Source organism: Atta cephalotes (genome assembly GCF_000143395.1).
Source record: "Atta cephalotes unplaced genomic scaffold scaffold00008, whole genome shotgun sequence".
Taxonomy (NCBI): Eukaryota; Metazoa; Arthropoda; class Insecta; order Hymenoptera; family Formicidae; genus Atta; species Atta cephalotes.
The window spans coordinates 1,243-25,422 of NW_012130072.1; the positions used below are offsets into that span (position 1 = coordinate 1,243).

A 24,180-nucleotide genomic window follows, 5' to 3' on the forward strand; every position below is an offset into this window, starting at 1 on the left:
TCTTGCAGTCCCTTACATCGAGCAAAGTCCCAAGTTTTAAACTCTTCCTCCGATCCACCTTCAATCCTCCGAAATTTTACGGAGGCGTCACTTCGATCCCGGAGTGGAGGACATGATCCCTCCTATACACCTCCGCTACATGGACAGGTTCGGAGACGGAGGCGACGGTCGCTCGACGCGGCCGTGGAGGGACGCGACGAGGCCATGATTTCTGGCGAGGTCCTCCCGGCGGTCCCGCGTAGGACCCGCTTGTAGGACCCGTTATACCCAGGAGTCGCCGGCGGCGGCGGCGGTCGAGCTCGGCGGTGGCACCTGGTTCGCCACCGTCGCCGCTACTGACGTGGCACCGGTACCGTCTGGTATCATCCCGACGCCATCCGGCACCCACTGGCCACCCCCGCCGCCGCCTGGTCCAGCTATGCCGCCGCCGCCCCCAGGTATCGCGGCGCCGCCGCCGACCTGACCCACCTGGCCACCCTGGCCCACCCCCAGCTCGTACTGTCGCTTCTTTTTCTTCTCCAAGTTAACTTGCGCGTAGAGCGGCTCACCGGGTTTCGGCTGCTGCAACACACACACAAGCCAACGGTTAGCCAACTGGTGGTCGCGCGTCTCTCTTGCGAGGGGGGGTGGGCGAGGGTGGGGGAGAACCGCGCGGCGCCTCGACCCTTCAGACGCTGAAAGAAGCTCAGACACTTTGGGGTGGTATTTTATACACACTGTACCCTCGATTGTCCGTACATTCGCAAATTGTCGATGGAAGTAAAACCGAGATTGAGATTGGATTGGAATTTAACCAATCGAAGCAAAAGTCGAGATTGGTTTTCTTTCTTCTAGTTGGTTAAAATCCAATCTCAATCTCTAGTCTGACGGCTTGAATGAAACATTATTCTGATATTCAAAGTGTACTTTCGAATATTTTTTTACGATATGTACAGCCTTGGTTAAAAGTATTAAGCATCTCCACAAATTGTGTAAACATTCTATATTCAAAGAAAAATAAATTGAAAAATAGTTTTATTACTAAATAATATTTATTTTTATAATATTAATAATTTTAGTCTTTTATTAGCTTTTTATTAGCTTTTATTAGTCTTTTATTATCTCTTCTTTCAAAAAAATGTAATAAATTGAGAGCGTTTTGTACTTATAGCTAAGGCTGTATATTATTTAAAAAAGAATAAACGAATAAAAATATTATTTGTAATTTCTGTGTGTGTTTCTGTAAATTGTATGTTGATTTGTATTATGTTTCTTTTTTGTAATTACTCTCTATATTGCGGATAATCGAGAGTACACTGTAATGTGTAGGCAAAACCACGAAGAAGATGTGATATGTTTGGCCTTTATTTGCAATCAGGTATATAGGCTATCTAATATACATATTTTCAAGTAATTGTTCCTGTTTGTTACATTACGTTTTAGTATTCGGCTAAATACAGAATATAAATATTCCGACGGTGACGTGAGTAAATTCGTAGCTGAGATACACAGATATAAAGTCGCACATGAAATCGCGTGTGTTGTGTATACGTGTGTACGTGTGTTACAAAATATATAATATTTAATCTAGGAGGAGGTTTATTGTGCTTTTTTATGCACGGAATACGAAATAGGATTCTACAAACGCTTTAAAAAAATAAGTATGGATTTAACATCATGCGATTTATATAATTCTCACCGTGTTGGTGTTTGCATAAAAACAATAGATTTAAGGATATACCAGGTGTAGATGTTTGCAAAAAGTGACTGGAATTGGAAATTTGTACTTCCTGTATAAAAATGAATATTATAAACATATGAAACAGTTTAATAAGGACAGTATTTATATTTAAATTTATATTTAAAAATACAATTTTATAATTTAAATAAAATTTATCTTAATTATTTTTTAAAAACGCTACTTATTGAAATAATTTTTTAACCAAATTCTAAATCGCCGCCAAACTTATTGTACACTTTCAAATACAAAATACTGTAAAAAAAATTTTGAAAATTTTTTCATAATTTTATTTTATTAAAAAAAATACATGTAACATTCTTAGAACCCATAGTATTAAATCTTCACATTTATAACATTTATAAGATGAGAATTATATAAACACATTAAATCTACACCCATATTTTTTATAGTGAATGTTCTAGTGTTACGGAAATGAAATCTTCCCTTATAAAAAGTCTTTCAATTTACATCATCAATAAGCTAAACAATTTGACGTGATTTTCCGTTAGGCTTCGATAGTATTGTCATCAAAATAAATTTTCATGAAACGGCGTACTGAAGGGATAATAATTTAGTACGGCGTGCGAACACCCATAATAATTATATTCTGTGTATTGTAATTTACGTATACAAGATTAATATAATCACTTCCTAAGCTTATATACAAAATCGGGTATACAGTACAGACTATATAGGCTACGTAATAATTTAGTTGTAAATGCGTGTTATACCTCACTATAATAAAATATAACTAAACTAGCAGGGCACTGGAAAAATGTAGGAAATCGAAATCGCTTCCTAGCTTGATACAAATGCTTTTTCTCTATAATTAATCGGTGTATGTATGAAATCACTTTCTCATTGTACGCTAGAAGTCAAAATAATTGCCATCGTTAGTGACGGTGTGAGGGTGTTCGTTTAGGCAGTGATCACGTCAGCCATAGCTCCTGTTAGTGTAAATTTGTGCGTTGTTCCGGAGACAAAAGTATACAACATGATGCGAATATCTCGAGTATTCTCGCTTAGACCTAAAGTCGTTAATAGCAACACTGCTCGGTGCGTTCCTAAGATTACATTATGCGTTAGAGATCCTCCTCTCGCGCAGTTAGTTAAATTAAGTAGCAAGTTGAAAAATCGTTATGAAAACCGTGCAAAAAGTTTCAGGATTTAGAAAGTAGCTACGCGGTGTTATTAAAAAGTGGGAGTTTGGTCCGGTCTCGTGCGTAACTCGCGTGAATGTTGCGTGAAACATTTATGTGAATTCTTGTACAACCAGATTCGCATTAATCAACACGGTATTACATATGGCGATTAATTTTAATCTTTAACTCGACATAATAACATTTATTAGAAATGTTCGTTCGAATTTGGAAAACGTTCTAATGCATACAATTTTTTGTTGCATCTACCTTACGGAAAGCGCGATAAAAATGGAAATCTTACAAGATCACTCAAACTGTAGGAAGACAATCATAAATCATGCAATTCGATCGTGTACGTTTTAGCACGCAAATTACAATGGCTGTGTATGTTCGATTAAAAGTTACGGAGTGATGTTTGTTCTTTTTGGCACAATCGATTGCGCCAAAAGTTGCGTCGATCGTTCTAGGTACATAATTGTGTCTTTGTCGCGTTTGTATCACTTTGTGAGCCTAAGTAAACACTAACTACAAAGTTAAATATAATTATTTATTGGTGTACGATCCATCTGGTGTGTTCAAGGAAGTTATGTCAAAAGACTATTCTTAAATTCTAATCTGTATAACGACGCGAATATTAGAAAATTATCATGGCAACGAATCGAGATTAATAGGACGAAATACTTCGTCGGTCTTATGAAAGAAGTGATCAAATTAGTACATTTTTAATTACTTTTTTATCACATTAAATAATTTGTAATGAATCAATTTAATAATAAGTACACATAGAGTGAAATATAAATATAAAAATGTAGAAAAATTTGTAAATCTGCGGTATCATTAAATGCGATTTCACATTTAAAAGTGAGATCTTTTTATAGTTATTTTTCAAAAATCGTTGCTTTTTTCTTATTTATTAAATATTAGTGAACTTTTTCGTAAGACCGACGACTCAGATTGCATATATAATGTGCACGTGTGATTTCTTTTCCTACGCTTCAAGTACGCTTTTCTCATCCTATGTATCTACGCGGCGTATATTTATTTTAGTGATGCTGTTAGTTATTATTACTTACTGATTGATATATAGTAGGTCGACCGACATTATTTGAATTCATGTTCGCTCGCTGGATCGTTCGATCTTCGTATCTTGTGCTTCCCTGGCTTGCCATCGGTCGATTCAGAGTGCTGCAATCGTAGCTGTACTTTAACGTAGAATCGAGTTGCCTGAGAGAAAAGAGTGAGGACTCCGCAGTAAATATCAGGAATTAAGTGAATTCACACGACAAAACGAATAAACCATAAACAAAAAATAAGCGGAGTCCCAGAAATCAAATTACCAGAAAATAATAAATTCATACTTAGAAAAAATAAATAAATTTAATTTAATGACGGTAACATATTAATTCTAATATCTTCGATATTTTTAATAAAGAATTGTAAATAAACCTTAGAGAAATAAAGTTTATTTACAATTATAGAAAGATAGTCAACTTATAATAACGAAAAATTAATTTAAAATGTTATCCTACTGTCTATATTTGTAACTTAATGTAAGTTTTAATTATAAATACTAATTAAATTTAATAATTATGTTGTCATCTCGATATTTCAATTATCTATTATTGCGGCAACTATCCTATATGTACCTAATTTTATTTATTGCTCCATTATGGGTGATAATTACCTATTAGCGTTGTTAGGTGAATTAGGCCCTGAATTCCTGGCGGCAACGGTTTTCGTGACGAAGTCTTGCTCCTTCCAGCCGTGCTTCTTGTACACGTCTCGCAGCTCTTGATGTTGCCACATAGTAAATAGCACTTGCCCTAAAAATACGCATAAATAGAATAATTTCTATCTATTGATATAATGGCTGATTCATTAAATCGACTATTGATATTTTAACGATGCATATTATCGGATAATTATTTAAATTCGATTTCGAAATATTACCTGCAAATTTAAGAACGCGCGGCGTGTATTTCTGGCGTTGCCTGGTGATGTTCATCAGTCTATCGACACCGCCGGCATCGAGCAATGACCGCGAGAACTCGGCGTTCTTCTTGATGACCTCGTTTAGAGTCGCGAGCACCGCGGCAATCGTGTCGTCGCTTGTGCCCTGATCGTGCTGATTATTTCCAGACGGCAGCTTCTGGATGAGATCCCTCATTGCATATTTGCCTATTAGCTCCTTATTACGTTGATCTATCGCCAAGTTTCTGAGCGCGGTTGCGACCGCGCAGACTACTCGGTCCACCTAGTCACAGAAATATACGTTAATCGAACGTTTGTGGTCACAATGTTAAATTTTACTCATGTCACAGAGTTATAAATATTAAATATTATCAATAACGTATTAAATATACATGTAACTAACTTAAGACATAGATATCAGAAAATAAAAAAAGATATTTTCTTGTTATTTATTGCAGTAAAATTAACAATGCATGTACTATCCATTAATAACTTTCTACAAACATTGGAATTTTTAAAGTATAAGATATAAAATTAGATAAATTGTTATATAAATACGAAATTAGAACAAGCGTCAGTTTGAGTAGTACTTCATACGGCTAATGGAAAAAACAAGTAAAGTAATTAGATAATATTCCATTGAGGCATTCCAAATATAATCTAATTAGTTTAATCATTTATTTAATTTATAATTTAATTTAATATCTGCGTTTTATAAACGCGTAGATTCTCTTTGCATGTTCGCTAAATTAAATGTTCGACACCATGTAATTACCTCCATTCTCAAGAGCTCCACTAATATAGGGAGACCTTTTTCCTTGCGTACGGCCGCGCGGATCTCGATGCTCGGCTGCCAATAACAAGCCGCGAGATTTTGCAGGGCTCCGGCAGCAGCCTCCAACGTTTCCGGATTCGAACACGTTTGCAGAAGACTAAGATACGATTGGACCACTTCCGGCTGCCAGAGCAATTCCATTCCCCTGACTGGTTCGGTCCGCGGACTCGTCGTACGTGACGCGGTGGTCTCCTTTTGAACCGGCTGGCCATCCTTCTTCTTCTTGCTCCCGCCGAAGCAACCCAGATTCTCACCTAGAGCAGAATTACAGAGGATCCATATTAATAGCCGTCAGGGTTACATTGGGAATATTACGAAATCAAAGAGGCAAATGTCACATTGAGTTTTGATATTCGAAATCAGATTGATTTGTGTCCAATTATCGAATCATTTTCTATAAGATTCCTTATTCCGCGATAGGATATTTGCAACAGCAAGTCGGTGAAACATCGAGCAACATTGAGCGATATCGAGAAAAGTGCGATTCGCATATTCGTGTTCCTAAGGCGCCTGTTACACACTTCTAAATTTTCTAATTAACCTGCTAAATTAAACGAGCCATTTATCTACGTAATAAACGAAATTAGAAACGAAATTGTAAACCATATGCCAAACTTCGCAGCAAGCTCATAGAATTTGTTCATTGTCGGTCAATTTTGTTTCGGAATTTTGGTCAATTTTGCAAATATATAGACAGTGTATACAGAAGTATAAATCATCGCTTAAGAACATAGCGGTTACAACATCAAATAAAAAGAAAAAAGAAATAATTATTTTTATAGGGAAAATATAAATTCATAACTCAATACATAATGTAAACGTAGTCGGCTTACTCTGGCAAGGCAAAGCATGCAATAACTATATGTCTTCGAACGGAACTAATTTACCAATGGAACTGCAAGAGGGGGCTTACCTTGACATAAACTGTATGCTAAAAAGATTGAAACACAGTTTAATCCATGCTGAACTAGGATTTATAAAAAATCTGTGTAATTCGTCAACGGAATCTCAAAATGAAAAAAAAAAAATTCTTTTAAGTTCAACTAGGTATACGTATAATTAAGTGTTGTCTAAAAAAAGAGAAAGAGAGAGAGAGAAAGAGAGAGAGAGAGAGAGAGAGAGAAGGAACAAAAACTCAACTAATACAGAGATATACAAAAATATACGGGATCGTCGTCGTGTATATACATTTTGTTCCCCTACTTCGAAAGTGACATAATTCAAAAAATTAAGTTTTTTAGAAAAACTTATTACTGGGCAAGAAAAATATATTCAGGTTATTTTCATTTTTAAAAATCACCTTTTTTTATTAGTTATAACATTTTATGTTCTACAAAATTAAAACAGATCCAGAAATTCCAAATGTTCTCCATAGAAATTTTCTTTTTATTTACAAAAAATGACACAACTCAAATGTATCATTCTTTTAGAAGATATTATGATCTCTTTAAAAACCTGAAGAACGACACAAGTTATTTGGCGGACGGATTGTGAAGTTAAGTTAGTTTATTTTGATGATTGATAAAGTAATTTTTACTCTTTAAAACTTTCAGAGTGAATCTCACTCTTCTAAAGAGTGAAATCTCACTTTTAAAGATTGAAAATTGAACTATTTTTCTATAATCGAGCTCATTTTTTACTCCTTAAAGTGAGACTCTAAAGAATTTAGATATCAAATTCTTCATTCTTGAGAATAACTCTAAAATCATTTTTTTTTTTTATTGTAGTTGTGTCACGTTTGAAGTATAGAAACGGATTTCTGGACACACTGTATATATCCATCCGTCTTGAAACTAGTAAAAGGCAAATTAAATCGAAAGGATAGTCTGGGATGAATTAATTGCGGAAGGAGATTGTGAGTATAGTCGTCTATCTACAGCAAATCGTCTATCCTTAATTGCAACATTTTGCACTTTTCTAAATGCGTTATTTACGGTTTACGAAGCGATACAAATTTCGTCCTCGCGCTACCTCATCTCGGTAAACTGGCCCGGAAGTTTTAATCAAATTTAATACGCTATGTAAACTAACTATCTACAAACTACCGACTACGCGCCCGTAAAATATCAGCGGGCTTCGTGTCCGTAAAACGCGAGTGGGAGAATTAATGTTACAATTTCATTCGGGCCAATGTTACTTATTTCGAATAAATGTAATCGTAAATATTTCAACAACTCGCACGTAAATATTTCGAATGGTTTTTATGGAAAAAAAAAATCTGAAAAAAACGTTCGCGCGACGATGTGATTTAAAAAATCGAATCAAACTCGACAGTGAAAAAATAAATATAAACGTGTACTAAAATAAGAGATCTCGATGAATAGTTTTGTCTGAATTTAACGCGAGATAATTAACTGTTTTTAAAGGCCGACGTCGCGATAGTTTTGCACAATGGAAGAGTGTTTGTAACAGGGAAGCTGCATATTCCCTCCGATCTAATTTCATGGTTGGTTTAAGGGGTGAATCATTTACCTCCTCTTCTCACTTGTCCCATCCAATCTTTACACACACACACACACACACACACACACACACACACACACACACACACACACACACACACACACACACACACACACACACACACACACACACACACACACACACACACACACACACACACACACACACACACACACACACACACACACACACACACACACACACACACACACACACACACACACACACACACACACACACACACACACACACACACACACACTCGTACGCATGTATAATGCAATTCTTTCATCGAATTTATTTTTAAAGTACACTGAGTGCTCTCGATTTAATAACTTTAAGACTTACTGTTCGCACATTGCGATAAAAATTTTAGAGGCAACGAATTTTTAATTGACTAGATTAAAAACTAATTTGCAAAATGATAAATCTTATCGGTTCCAAATTCCATTTTCGATAATGGATGTGAACTTGATAGCATATTTATGACATATAAAATGAATGTATAGCATTTATGACATAAAATGAATATCAAACTGAATTCTTTTGCAATTCAACAAGATATTTATATGAGTGAGTCCCTCGTTTACACGATGCAAGAAAATGATTTCAGTATCTAAAGCATCTTACGTAATTGTACTGGAGACAAAAGATAATATTGATGAACCGATCCCGATTAAATCTTGCTATTGCAATTCTATCGGATACGTCTCGATATATGTGATATATTGCCTACAACGAGATAATTAATCTCATTAGTGTTCAACGAGGGATTCTGCGCTAATGAGATGCCGTTTTTTCACATTCCTACTAATGGTACGCTCGTCGCTCAGCATATTCAGCATATTTCATTGAAGAACAAGGCGACTCTTTGAAATCTCAAGTTCGAATAGCAACGTATTCTTCACATTTCGTCTTGTTAACGAGAAGCTCGGTGTTCAGTTACACGGAAAGAACGGTTTTGCTGAAGTATCTAAAAGTTTAGCTTATAAATGCAGATTTGAAGATAATTTTTTTTAAGCTCAACCTGATTAAACTCTGTTAAAAATTTTTGAAGTGGTATTCATCATACTTGACCTTCCTACATAATTATTTTAATGGTCCAACATAATTATTTTTAGATTTGTGTCTAATAATATAAACAAGATTTTTAAATATTTCAGCAAAATCGGTTTTTTTTCATGAAAGAAAAATCGGTTTTGTTGAAATATCTAAAAATTCAATTAAATGCGTATCTGAAAATAATTTTACTAGACTATTAAAATAATTATGTAGGACGCTCAACCGATTGTTAGAAAAATCAAAATTATGCAGCATTGCTCATCATGCTTGAGTTTCCTACATAATTATTTTGACGATCCAATAAAATTATTTTTAGATTTGTATCTATTTAAATTTTTAGCTATCTCAGGAAAATCATTCCTTCCATGTATATCCTCGCCTTAGTTCTATAAGACTTTTAGTTTCCTTCGATATCTAATAGTATCGCCTGTTCTGGAAGTTGGTTTCCGTTTTGCAACAGTTGCTCCAGACGCTTCGCCGCCGTAAAAGAGCGCGCGTTTCCGAAAATCAAGAGTCGAGAATTTCACTTGTTGTTAGGTATTACACGAACGCGGAGAGTTCTGCCGTGAGAGGGATTCTCTCTCTACCCTACCTCCTCGTATCTTTCGCTCTATCAGCGTCTACATCGCGTTCTGCATCCGTTCTCGTAAAGATTCACTTGAGCGGAAGTTCTCGCACGAACGAGGATCGACCGGCGAAGAGGAGGAGCGCGTAGGAGTGCGCGTGCGAAGAAAACGACGGCGGCGAGACAGAGCGGAAAGAAAGGCGAACGGCGAAAGATACGCGGAATGAAGAAAAGAGAAAAAGGTATAAGAGAGGAGAAAATGCCGAGAGAAGAGAAGGGGGGAGGCAACAGACGGCTCCTTTCCCATTTATTTTCGTCTTCTCCCGCCGCGCCGCGACCGCGCCTCGTCCGTCGCGCGTCCCTCGACAAGGAATTTCGCATTTCTTCAACTCTCGAATGCGTCTCGGCTTCTGGACCCGTTGTATACAAAATTCGAATTCAACCCTTATAACGTGTACACGGCCTTTCCACCTCTTTCATCCGATTCACGCGGAACGGCGATCTCGTCGTCGAAACCGTACCTCCACGTCTCAACCAGACGCGGTCTTAAGCCAGGCATTCCCGAAGGGACTACTCACGTGAATGCACTTCGCCGCAGCGAAAGATTCGCCTCTTCTTCGTCGGAAATTTATCGGTACGACGAAGACGACGTTAAGCTCCTCTTTCATGGGCTCGGAGAAGCGGATTTCTTGTCATCTTTACGCGCGCGCATCTCACTACCACTTTCTCGAGTAATACTTGAAGAGATACGTCAATCTACTTATCTACTACTCGGTAATTTACGAGCGGCAGTTTAAGATCCACCCGCCAAATGTCGTAGGGTTGCATTAATAATCCCTGACAAATGCGCCGAGTTTTTCATCATATCATTAGAAAAGGAGAATTCTCGTTAAAAGAAATAAGAAAATTTATCGTATTCTGTCCGCGAAAAAAGACATGAATTCCTGAAGTTTCGCTTCTTCCTATTACTGTTTTTTTTTCCATTTCTATTTTTACTTCTTTTCTTTGTCCCTAATAGCCGGTTTCATCCAGGTCGGTTAACTTTAACCTTAATTTAATTGACTATTTGTCTCTTTCCAGATGTAAAATTACCGGGAGACAAGAGACTGAATTAAACTAAAAAGTTAAAATTGAAACGAAAATCATGAGTGAAATAGATCGTAAAAGAATTCTTAAATTTTTAATCTTTTACTACTCGTTTTTAATTGGCTTTAAAAAAACTGTTGCGTTCATTTATTCATGTCTTCATTTTTTCAATTAAATTAGAAACCGTATTTAAAAATGAAATGTTTTATGCAATTCTCGCAATAAGATACATATTACCAGCAAAAATTCTAGATTAAAAGAAATATGAAAAAGCATTTCACGAAAATCTTGTCATTTATATAACTTTATGTAAATCATTATCAAACGATTGAATTGAATCGTTGGATGCACGGAAGAAAAAAATTTATTATGAACAAATCCTATAACCATAATAACAAATTCCATTTATAAATATAGGAATTGCAAATTAGTTGCAGGTATAACAAATATTTATTCTTCTTTCGTACACGCGATAAAAATTATTTGCAACAAATATACAAAATATTTGTCGAATATGCAAATTTATTTACAACAAATATAAAACAAATTTAACGATTAAATTTTGTAATCACTTTCGTGTTTATAACAAATTTTTTTCCTCAGTGCGTTTAGCAGAAAAAACAATTTTGTAATTGTTGTTAAATTCTTTAATATGATCTTGCTCTTAGTTCCTCACTATATAAACCAATTCATATCATATTAAAAAATTTTACAACAGTAGCAAAGCTGCTTTTTCTGCTGAACACAGCTAATGACATCTATAAATCCTGATTTTCCTCTACAAAGAATAATAACACGCCGCAAGCAACTTATTGTTGCACGTACATCGTGTAGCCATTGTTAATAGCAGTACTCAACCCTTCACTCGTTGTTGAAAATTCCCCATATGGAACTGGCTGCGGAAGTTAATACAAACACAAGAGTAAATAGTTCCCCCTGCGCGCATTTATCTCGTCGTCCTGCACCCTCGCTGTTTCACGTTTATCGGATCAGCAATTAAATTGCATTCCAAAAACAAAATTTTCTTTACTGTGTAAATCAGCAGAAATCGTTTATATACAATTTTATATCCATTTAATCGAAGATATTCAAAAATTACGGTCTCTAATCTCTATAATAATATAACACTATTCACTGATATTCATTTCGAAAATATTATCCGATAATGTCTATGAGATCATATAATGCTGGATATTGTCGAATTCACATGCATGAATTACAATCCGATATTAAATTAAAATCTATTTTATTTGTGAAAATGCTATTATTTATCACAATCTAATCTATCAAATATTTCAGTTATTTAGAGTATATAATATAATTTTTGTTAAAATTAATTCAAAAAATAATTAAAAATAAGACTTTATTCTTTAAATTATTTAGATCAAAATCAGAGTTTCAAAAAATTCTTCTTTTTCAATTATTTTTAAAAAACATTATCTTAGATAATCTTTTCGAAAATAAATTGAAAAAAGATTTTTATAAAAAATTTATAAAAAATTATATTATTTATAATTCTTCATTTAGTTATATTTTGTTTAATTGAAATCTATAACAGTTATAAAAAAAAAATAAAAAATATTAAATACTGTGAATATTATTCATTTTATCTTTCCCATTTTATTTATTCGATTTATATTAAAATTTAATAAAAAATTAAATGTATATGCATATGCATCAATATAAATCTAAAAAAGTTAACATTTTCAGAAATAATACTAAATTGATGGAAAAAGTTTTTTTACGTTTGCATACGCAAATTTATCATCATTCTACACGAGAGTGCACCCCAAACGACGAATCTCGGAAAATATAAAACACTGTCAGATATCAAAATGTGCGACAAAAAAAACAAACATTTCTATTATAACCTACACGTGCATGTTAAAAAGAGATTTATGTCGCGCAAATAGAGGTGGGCGTTTATTTGTGAATAGTTTCCGAAAGCTTTCACCTATGGAGAATCGATGCGGTCGATCGGAAAGGGTGACCGACCCTAGGGGAAAGAGTGGCCTGAGGGTCCTCTGCGAGGAGGAAACTCGTGTAACGTCTTGATTAAGTGGCGGTTTGCACCCTCCAGGCGTCGGGACACCCTCGTAAAACAGGCCCCTACTCCTATATCTCCAATTGGCGCATTAAGCGGCGATCTGTACCCGCGAGATCTGATTTATCTAAACACACATTTATCTAAACAAGCAAGTAAACAAGAAACAAGTCCGTTTATACATGCAACCAACTGTAATTCAAATTTCTTATACAATATAGCAATTGTGCTTTGCACACAAGATATTTAGAACGTCACAATGCCAACCGCAAAAATTATTCTCCATGGAATATGTTCCATGAATCGTAAAATATTTCTTATATAATGATGACACCCAATTTCTATATTATAATATTTATAAAATATTATGTTATTCACGGTTATTAAAAAAAATATTTTACAAAAATAGATTATCGTAAAACAATCGATCGACAATACATAAATGATTAACTTAAGTTTGATCTGAATTATTCTGTATATTAAACGAATTAAGATTGAATAAATTATATAAAAAAAAACCAATAACTTAGAATTAAAATGCACGATTATTGAAATACTTGAGTTAATTTGGAAAAATAAAAAAAAACATCTATGCAAATAATTATTCTTAATATATCGTATGCAAATCATTATGCAAATCATTATCAATGCAAAAAGACTAATGTATTTATATCGACGTCGCGTTTTGGTAACGAATTATTATTCATGAAAATCTCCCAGGCTTCTAGCAATTCTATGCGAAGCTTCTGGAACATGGATTAAACTCTGGGACTTCGTTGAGAATGTATTTATTACAACAGGAAAGATTTTACCGGATGTTATGGAAGAATTTTGTGCGTATCTCAAAAGCAATTCTTCTTTTTGTTCATGAATATGGATTTGCTTTAGCAATAAGCACAAAGACTTAATAACAAAGAATTATAGATGCACTGCGAAAAAGTTTGAAAACGAGACTCATTTTGCGATAAAGGAAAACGTTTTTAACAGATATTTCATTTTAAGATTCAGAAAATCTAATAACTATCATAATATCAAATTTCTTAAATTCGCTTTAGACTTTCTCAACCTTTTCTCATATGTTATTTTACGATGACAACTGTTTTAATAATGATAAAACGACAAAATTTTTAATATGATAAATGAAATATTACACATTCTGTTCGTATTTTCTAAAATCATTCATGTAACATTATATAAAGCATTGAAAGAGTAAAAAATTATTTCAAAATCATTCATATAACATATTAAAACATTCAAATAATATACTATGCAAAAATTAAACGTGAAATTTATAAAGCTTTATAAATATGAAACATATGAAACATATCTATCAAAATTTATAATGCTTTAACAAATTTTGATAGATATGTTTCATATGTTGTCAGACCACATGATTTTAACACAATATCTTTTCAAATATGAATAAAATAATAACAGTGATAATATTCTCATATCTTTTATGCGAGCACTGCGAACTACAATTATCGATGTCATGTTAATATATCAAATTGCTTGTTGCCGAAATTGCGATTTCGCCAATGTCATTGACGCTCGAACAAACTCTGTTCGTCCGGTTTAATTTCCTGGACGACGAAATTTCCTGACGAAATTTATTTCATCAGTAATTACGTCTGTCGTTTCGCTTCGTATTTATTAACGCCGACTTACACGCGCGCGTGCGACGATGATAATGATGCTATGTACCGCTTATATGGACCAGTAAATTTATCCGGTAAATTTCTGGTATCAAAAGCCGTCCTAAAGTACCATGACAACCGACTCCCCTCTGGATATTGCCCGCGGGTTGACACGTCAGAACCGGGAAAGCACCGACAGAGAATGACGGTGGTCTGCATGTGACACTGACCGATGAAATTAGCTAGTCTCGCATGAAAAATTGTGTACCTTAAAAATCACCTTGGAATTTAAAATTTTATTAAATTTATAGATACGCAAAGAAATCTAAGATATCTATTTCAAGAAATTAGGGAAATTATATAATAAAAGAAATTTTTTCCGCCATCAATGAAGAATTAAATTTTCCAAATTAAAATGAGTGGAAGATCAAAAGATACCATTACATTTCTTTTCTAAAATTATCAGTTGCAATACATAATTTAGACAATGTTATTAATTCTTGGATAATAATTTTTTTCAAGAGCAAGAATTATATTAAAGCTTATATCTCAGCATGTATGGATATAATTTTTTTTAGAAGACATAATTCTTAGAGCTGTAATCATACGAAATAACTGAAATATTTGTCATCGTGGAAAATGCAGTGATGAATACTTTTGAAACTATTTGGCATACCTACACACAAATTCTATTCTAACCGAGATTAATTGTAGTGAAAAGTAAGGACATATTGTAAATTATAATATTATTGCATATTATTTGACAAATTCTCTTCTTTGTCAAACTATTATGAAATTTAGTATATATATATATATATATATAATATATATAATGCTGTGAGATCAATTTTCTCCAAATTTTTTTTATTCTTAGACACGTGTTATATCTTAAATCTCCGTTAAATCAAACACATATTAAATTAATTATTTAAAAATTATATTCATTAAAGCTGATAGTTTAATAACTAGTACAACTTTTTTTAGAAATGTGAAATCGACAAAATTAATTTGGCAAACGGTGTTGCTTCAAAATTCATAACAAATATATGCCACCAAGCACGAAAGTCCACGTGCCAGTGCCAAGATTCTATTTCTGCGATCCATTCAAGCGAGAATATATTCCATATGCTGCTCCTTTAAAAAACAATTTACGAATATGACTATTCATGAATAGCTTTCAAAACTCGATATAATTGGAGAAACGGATAAATGGCTGAAGTGTGTCAATCCAGTGATTTCGACAAGCAATAAAATCATGTAATAAAATATATCAGGTTTTAAAGAAGATATCAGGTTTAAAAAGAAAATATCAGAGGTTTCAAAAGAAAATCAAGCTAAATGCGTTACTGCCACTGTAACCTCAAGTTATCAGCGTATAGCGTATTGTGTCTTTAGATAATCAATAATCGTGCGTACTTCAAATGCCAATATGTTTCTATATTATAGTGTTAATTTTCTTTCAAGCCTGTCATTAAGATCTGTATATTATTATACTCTAATCATTCGTAATTTATGTTTACCCCGCGGATGAAAATTATTTTGTCCATTAACTCGTGAATTGAAAGGGTTTTAGGGATCCACGAAGATGAACGACGCGCGTGTGACAGTGAACACAGCAATTTGTTCGCGCTTCGAGTCTAGAGGGAAATCACTTGGTAGTGTATCCGTTGTGTCTATATGCGAGGGAGACGTTGCACATAATAACAACGGAGCGCTTATATGGTTGAAGGTGGTGTACCTGCGACGAGCATGCGGTGCTTAATATTATTGACAGCACGAACTAGTAATTATTCGTCGAGATGCTTTCACGCGCGCGTAAGGGTTAATGTGATAATGCGTACAATGTAGACGTTAATGTACTTTAAGAGACTGCGATTATTTAAACTTAAGTTAAGCAAATTGTCGATGCGTACAATAGTATAATAAGCAGAACGAACGAGATTAGATTAGAATGCGAACAATTTAGAGAGCCAGAACAAATGGCTTTGTTCCAGACATGACGTTAATTCTATTGTGAAATGAATTTTAAATTTTAAAATACATACAACATGCCGTCATCACGAAAGAAGATCCGCGAATGACTAAAGGTGTGTAAAAATATAAGAAAATAAATAATTACTATCGAAATATAATTTTAAATTGTTTAAATATAACTGTTTAAATATAAATTGCTAATAATTACGTCTTTAAGGCCCGTATTTATAGCCATTGCATCTTAAATATATATCAGAAATGAGAATATAATATTTCATATCTTGAGACAGTTGAGATATAAATAATTTTCGTACAGTTGCATTTTTTGTTTAAAAAGAAAGCTTAATTGTAAATCAAATTTTATTTAAGAGACATTTAAGGAAAAAATAAAATCGCACGACTAAATTAACAATCTTCCCCTACTGTGTTTTATAGATAATTTATTTTTATTTTATATAAATATTTTATATAAATATATGTAGAACTATCAGAAATATCCTGTTTCAGTCTTCACTATCCATAAGACGTGAATATCATGAAAAAAATTTAAATAGACATTTCAGATTTTAAACTGTAAGTAAATAAATATTTTATTGAACATAAGTATCATTTTACTTTCTTCTTCCTATTTTTATTTTTTATTTATTTAATTATTTAAATGATAAATTCAAAAACTGAATATTTATAAAAATTGAAATATTATAATCTTAATATAAAAATTTATTAAATAAAATGATTTATACTTTATGATGTTTTTAATTGTGTTTTCCGAAGCTGTTATTTATATTTCACAATTCATTCATAAAATATTCACTAAATTAATTATCGGTTATATCTATTAAAAAATTAAATATTTATACTGATTTACAATACTCGCGAAAAACAATTACGATCACGCTAATTACCAGAATAACTGTATGGCACTCCTAACATTAATCGCACTTCATCATGTATATTATAACAGCAAATTAACATAAAAAAATACGAAACTCTTACACCTTAAATTAATTATCCGTTATAATTGTTCAAAGTAATCCCGTTTGGCATATTTTTAGAGTGGACGCGATCGCGTTGTTAATCGCAGAAGTTAATTAATCGCACAGATTATTCAAGTATTCGCTAATTGCTTGCAGGAAACAATCTCGTTTCAATGAATAATTCCGTAACATGCGTAACATGATATGCGGAGTGCGACACTACGAAACAAACACCAAGGTCGTAACGCTGATCTGCGATATGTTAATATTTTATTACAAAATATGACATACATTTTTATTCTTTTCTATTTTTTCACATTTCGAGACAGTATAATTTAATACATAATAAGTTAAAAAAAATAATAATAAATAATTACAATTTTTACTATAAGTATCTAACTTGATTGCTTTTTTCGATTATTAAAATATCGTTATTGATTTGTTAAAATTCAATTTTATTTCTCTAATTTTCTTTCTTCTATTACTGATTTCATTATGTAAACAGTTACAGCACATACATTTTGCTTTAATTTGTGGATTTTCATTAGCATTTTCTAAGATAATAATTGATTCCATTCAATAGAAAGAGCATTTTAAAAGATATTACTCGAATCCTAATTAACGAGACAATTATTATGTCATTCTCTAATTGAAATTTATAATAGTATAATATTGAAAATCGTAGCAATTTGTACATTAAAATTTCTGATTCCATTTGCACGTATTATTAATAGCAAATTATGACTGCTGCACACGAATTATTTCTTTCTTTCAGTGACAATTTGTACGGTTGATTATACAATTTCATTTAAAATAATTATTGAACCTATTATTTAAAGAATAGAATTTACATTTCATTTATTATTTCCGAGTGAATAATATTATTTATACATAAATTAATTTATTATTTCTTTATCTAAAATTTTTACCTATAGAGAAATAACATTATAGAAATTTAACAAATCAATAATTATATGATATTTTATAATAAATCGTAAAAACTTGATTAAGTTAGATATATTGTATCGCAAATATATTGTAATTAATCTTATTTTTTCTTAACTTATTAAAATTATTTTTAATTATTAATAATTTCATTATTCTCGAAATGTAAAAAAATAGAAAAGAATAAAAATAAAACAACATTTCGATCAATATAAAATATATACTTTATTCTTCAAATAAATATTAAAAGTAGCAAATAAAATGCGCGCATGTTCACTTATCGACATACCGAGCTTGGAAAAGATAAAATTTTAATAAGTATGCATCGCTATTATCAATTAATACATGCAATACAAAAATTATATATAGCGTTATTTTTCAAAGTATAAAAATGTCTAATAAAGAATAAAGAATAAATGTCTAATAAAGAATAAAGAATAATATTTTACAATTATATATTAGTTTTAATGCTTCAAAAATCTATTCTTTGACTTCATCTCAGATTTCTCATGTATAAGTATATAATCGTTCTCTTCTAAAGTTATTTCCGAAAAATTGTTACAAGATCAAAAAATTATGTAACATAATTATTAATTATTAATAATTATTAATAATTATTAATTATTAATTATTAATTAATAATTATTAATTATTAAACATTAATTATTAAACATTAATTATTGATATAATTAACATCTACATATAATCTTCTTACAAAACTCGACTATATTAAACAAACTCAGATTGTATTTCGAAACAAACTTCATCAGAATTGTTTAGTTAAATTACGATTGTAAATTTGACCTAACAAATATCAAAATTATTCTTAAAATCTCTTACTACTATTACTTACTAAATCATATTATGCTTCAAAACTTGTTTCAGTTGAAAACTTGATTCAGCAAAAACTATGTATAAATTAAATACGGACGTAAAACAACGTCAATGTAACATAGAAACAAGTAACATAAATTCATGCAAAACGAAGACAAATAATTAATAGGAAATGATTTCTCAATGTTTTTGCATTTTTTTACTATCGTATAAGCATTGACATAAAATGTGAAATCGCCTCGCGTCCTTAACCTGAATCTTTTAAATCGAATTACCTTTCAAGTTGTAGGTCGATAAGGAGCCAGAAAGAGTCCTAGCGTGATTGGTTACGGCCAGCAGCAAAGGTGTGGTCGTGATGTAAAAAGATTTCGATTTGGGCAAAAACTGTTTTTGCACTGTATAACTGCGAGTTCGCCGCCGAAATCTCGGCGAATCGAGGAAGCTGTCGTCGTATTGTGGCATTTTATGACGCAAAGAACCGCAATTGAGTCTCTTTCAAAATAGGCTTTGCGTCGTTGTTCATAGCATGAACTTGCACGAATTGCATTTTAAATATGTTTGTTTTGTCACGAAGCACTTTCACTGTTCAATCTCACTTTCACTATTCACGATGTTAGCAATAGATAATTACATTACATCTTCTAAATGCGAATCATAAAATTAGAAAAAAATGCTAAAAGCAGCGTTCGTTTAGGAAATTAATGTCAACAACTTTTCTAAGAAAATGATTTTACATTGCGCACAACAAAATTAACAAAAATATATAGTCGTGCAATTTTTAAAATCTTATATCTTTTCTTTCCACTGAGAAACGGTATGTTTAATTGAGCTCATGGAAAAACGAGAGACCTGATTTTTTGCCAATACATTGAGCTGTATCAAATGACAGCAAGACTTTAGTCGATAGACAATATTGAGGATCACAAGCTTGGGTGACTCTGAATGCATTGTACCGTGGTCAACATCGCTCCATAAAAATATCGCTCGTGACAAGCAGTTTCTATCAGAAACGGATAATCGACTCACGAAAGATAATTTGTTTTAAATACTTCCCAGAAGACATATCTGGATGTCTCTATGCGCGACCTACCATCCACGTATCTTTTAATCAAGTCATAATGTCACTGAATAATTGATCGAAAATGGTTAAAGTAAGAAATTTAGTGTAACTAGAAATACTAGTGTAAATAGAAAAATCATTGATTGAATAATATTTTATATATCAAATTTATCTATACTATGATTGGTATTAATAGTCCATTTTCATTGTAGACCGTCTTAAGATTATACAATAGTAAATGTAAGAACTGACTGATGAATGTTGGCCTATTTTTCAATTGTAATATGAACGTTTAAAATCGGATCCAGATCAATAAATAAGTGAAAAAAAAAACAAATTTATACTTCACGACATCGTTCTGCTTTAGCAAGTTACTTGCTTTCCTTTTCTCAATCTGAATCAGCTTTAAAAAACGTTATACTCTTCATTACTTGTGTGTAATATTCAAGATACTCTTATAAATTCGTTAAATATAGGAATGGTATATTTATACATATTATTTTTAGCAAATGTATATTATTGTATATTATTTAAATAAAATAAAATGAATATTATTTTTATTTTATTTTTATTTTATTTTAAAACACGAGTAATTAAAAAAAGATGCAGGTATTCTAAGAAATAATAATAATAAACCTAAAAAATAGAAATGTATGCAGTTTTCTAAGTCACCTATCCAGTACTATCTAATATTACTGTATTCTCATTAATTGTGCCAATACTGAATAAGAAATGGACAAGAATTTGATAGAATTTTATTCGTCCTCTGTCCATTTCACGAGTAATTGATTTGCTTATTAATCAATTTAATATCCATTATTTGTTGTGTTTCTATTCAGTAAATGGATTCAGATACGCAACTTTTGTATGCAGCAACTATAAACAAAGCGTTACATTCTGATTGGAAACATCCTAAGTAATTTTCTTTCCCAGTTACTAAACAGAAGTTGATAACTGTTTAGCAACTGCTAAAAAAATGCATGAACTTTCTATCAGGATAATGTATACTTTCTAAAACTTTTAAAGTAAATTGTTTTACTCTAATCTTTGTCTCTGAAATCTCACTCTTAAAGAATGAAAATTGAGTCACTCTTTTTCCAGACTGGCTTAATTTCTACTCTTTAGAGTGAGATTCCATCCATTTTAAAAAAATTTAGAGAGTAGAGTTAATGAATCTTCTGTAACGACTTCTCCGATCAGCGCCGCTTTAATAATTCTGATTGAGTATAAAGATACGCGAATGGAGATTTCAAGATTCATAGATCAGTTGAAACTGATGACAGGGGACCTAAATATACACGTGCCGCGATACAGATAGTGATACACTAAGGCGTCAGTTTCTAGGGTGTCTATTTTAATGCGTCGGATGTTCCGTCACAATTTCTGCGTCTAGCGCTTCCGCATCGCTCCCGCGATATATGTCAGATGTAAACTTATCATGACGCCGTTAAATGGCTGTCGCGACAAGTACCAGCAATAGCTCCGTTTCTCCAAGTCTTGTGTGGCGTGATAGCGTTCAAAATTTCTCTCGCAAAGTTTACGCTAATTTAACCGCGACAGTAACTATGACAACTTTTGAAACTTGATAGTCTATATAAATTTCTAAGTTATTATTCATGTGTTTCTTACTTTACAAAAATCTTAAATTGTCCTATGCTAAATCATGATACAATTAACACTGTCTTAATTTATGCCTTTAATTATTGCTCATATATATATGTATATATCATAAAAAATATAGATATACACTGAAAGAAAAGATTGATTGCTGCAGCAAATTAGATGATAAAATATAATAGTATTTTTAATTGGCTACAGTAACCAAGTTTTGGTTGCGTTAGCCTATCCACAATGTTAGTATAGAATTTCGATAGGTTAATACAACAAAAAATTAGTTGCTGCAATCAATTAAAAATGCTATGCCATATATTTAATCAATCTTTTCTTTCAGTGTAGAGTTAAAGCTGTGATTGTAAAATATATACGAAAAGAATAGTTTTAAAAATATCTAAAAATTTAGCTAAATACAAAAAATTTAGATCTGAAAATAATTTTGTTGGACTATCAAAATAATTATGTAGGATGCTCAAGTCGATTGCTTAAATATATCAAAATTTTTTTGCAGCATAGCTCTCTCATCATATTTGAGTTTTCTCCATAATAATTTTAATGATCCAATAAAATTATTTTCAGATCTGTTATTTATTTAAATTTTTTAACATTTTAGTAAAATCGTTCTTTCCATATAATTCTCATCGTGCTGGCATTAATAAACATTTTTATATTTAAATCAGAATGTTAAAAACTACACCTACATGGTGTTTTTATCAACACGATAATTACATACATAAATATATTAGCATATCAAATTCACACTCATATTTTTTGGAACATAGTATATTTGGAGGCTGTGTTAATAAAATAATGCACATTGAATATAATGTGTTAAAAAAATATGATGTAATTCATATCATTTCGAAAGTTGTTTCTTTTTCCATTATTTCTTTATACATATATACGATTTTTAAAAAGTGTCCTATGTCTCTATAGACTTTTCATTCTCTACATTAAGAAAATAAAAAAATGTAAAAACGTCAATAAGCTAATATAAATTTATTATATCGAAATCGCATTTCGCACATATAATTAAACAATGTCTCTTCTAAATCGTTTCTTGATTTTGTATTTAGATTAATGTAATAAGATATAGAATTACATCGATTTTAATCAATATTTAATGAGAACTGTCCATAGTTTATGATCTACATGACATATATTCAATACATTCAATACATGACATATATTTAACATATACATGACATATATACTTGTAAGAACGTCGACGAAAAATTAACACATATTTGGGAAGAATATCGGGCAGAGAGTCGGGATATAAAATTTCTTAGAGTATCTTGTACAACAAACGATTCGCGATTACTGGAGCGAAAAGCCAACCTCCTCTCTACCTTTCGACCACCTACCGAGGTCCTACATTACTTTTACTACTTTCAGAACGATATGTATAATCCGATACGGTACCAAGAGGTCGGTCGTGTAACTCGTGCCACGGTACGGTAAACACAAGGGCCAGATACAGTTTTTCTAGACTACTTGTTGTCTCATAAAATTATCGAATTTTCTCCAGACATTATCCGCGATAATAGTAAGCAAAGGCTTTGACGCAAATTTTAGACTCGAGCTGGTATTAAAATTCGTTCAGGGACACCGCTAAAAAATTGTAAGCACAAATTTATTATTTCATTAACTATTTGAAATTGTTTCATTAAATATTCGACTGAAACATTTGCATTTGATATATAATCTTGTTTGTTACATGACAGTACTACAATAAACAGATTAAATAGAAACGTTTGTAAAAGTTGAAAGTTCATAAAGTGTTGAGAAATTTATCTGCAAAATACGTATCTCTATTCTGATGATACAACTTAGATTAAAAAACAACATCTTTTCTTGCAAAAGTTTCTAAAGTCCACTCTCTTTCTTAAAAATATCACATTTTTATAAATAAAACTCGCAAACATTTGATAGCAATAACAAATATGTTTTCTTTGCAAAATTGTTTACGGGTCATTAATCGACTATATGTAACGCATGGCTAATCAAAACTGTGATAGCTAAATCTAGATCGTCGATTTCAAACATCATAAAGAAAATCGTCGCTTTCATATTTCAAACTATCAAAATACTAGTCTTATGACTGATGGTGTGTGTGTGTGTGTGTGTGTGTGTGTGTGTGTGTGTGTGTGTGTGTGTGTGTGTGTGTGTGTGTGTGTGTGTGTGTGTGTGTGTGTGTGTGTGTGTGTGTGTGTGTGTGTGTGTGCGTGACGTCGACGACGACGACGAC

General features: G+C 32.1%; 1 protein-coding gene across 1 annotated transcript in view; it reads right to left on the minus strand.

The window, feature by feature from the left end:
• Positions 1-261: 261 nt before the first annotated feature.
• LOC105627306 (catenin delta-2-like) overlaps positions 262-24,180 on the minus strand; it is a 35,705-nt gene continuing 11,786 nt past the window's right edge. Inside the window, exons 2-7 of the mRNA XM_012208593.1 lie at positions 6,582-6,599; positions 5,609-5,922; positions 4,813-5,116; positions 4,547-4,685; positions 3,936-4,059; positions 262-561 (exon numbers count right to left, since the gene is read on the minus strand). Of these exons, the coding sequence (XP_012063983.1) occupies positions 262-561; positions 3,936-4,059; positions 4,547-4,685; positions 4,813-5,116; positions 5,609-5,922; positions 6,582-6,599 (1,199 nt within the window). The remainder of the gene's footprint in view (positions 562-3,935; positions 4,060-4,546; positions 4,686-4,812; positions 5,117-5,608; positions 5,923-6,581; positions 6,600-24,180) is intronic.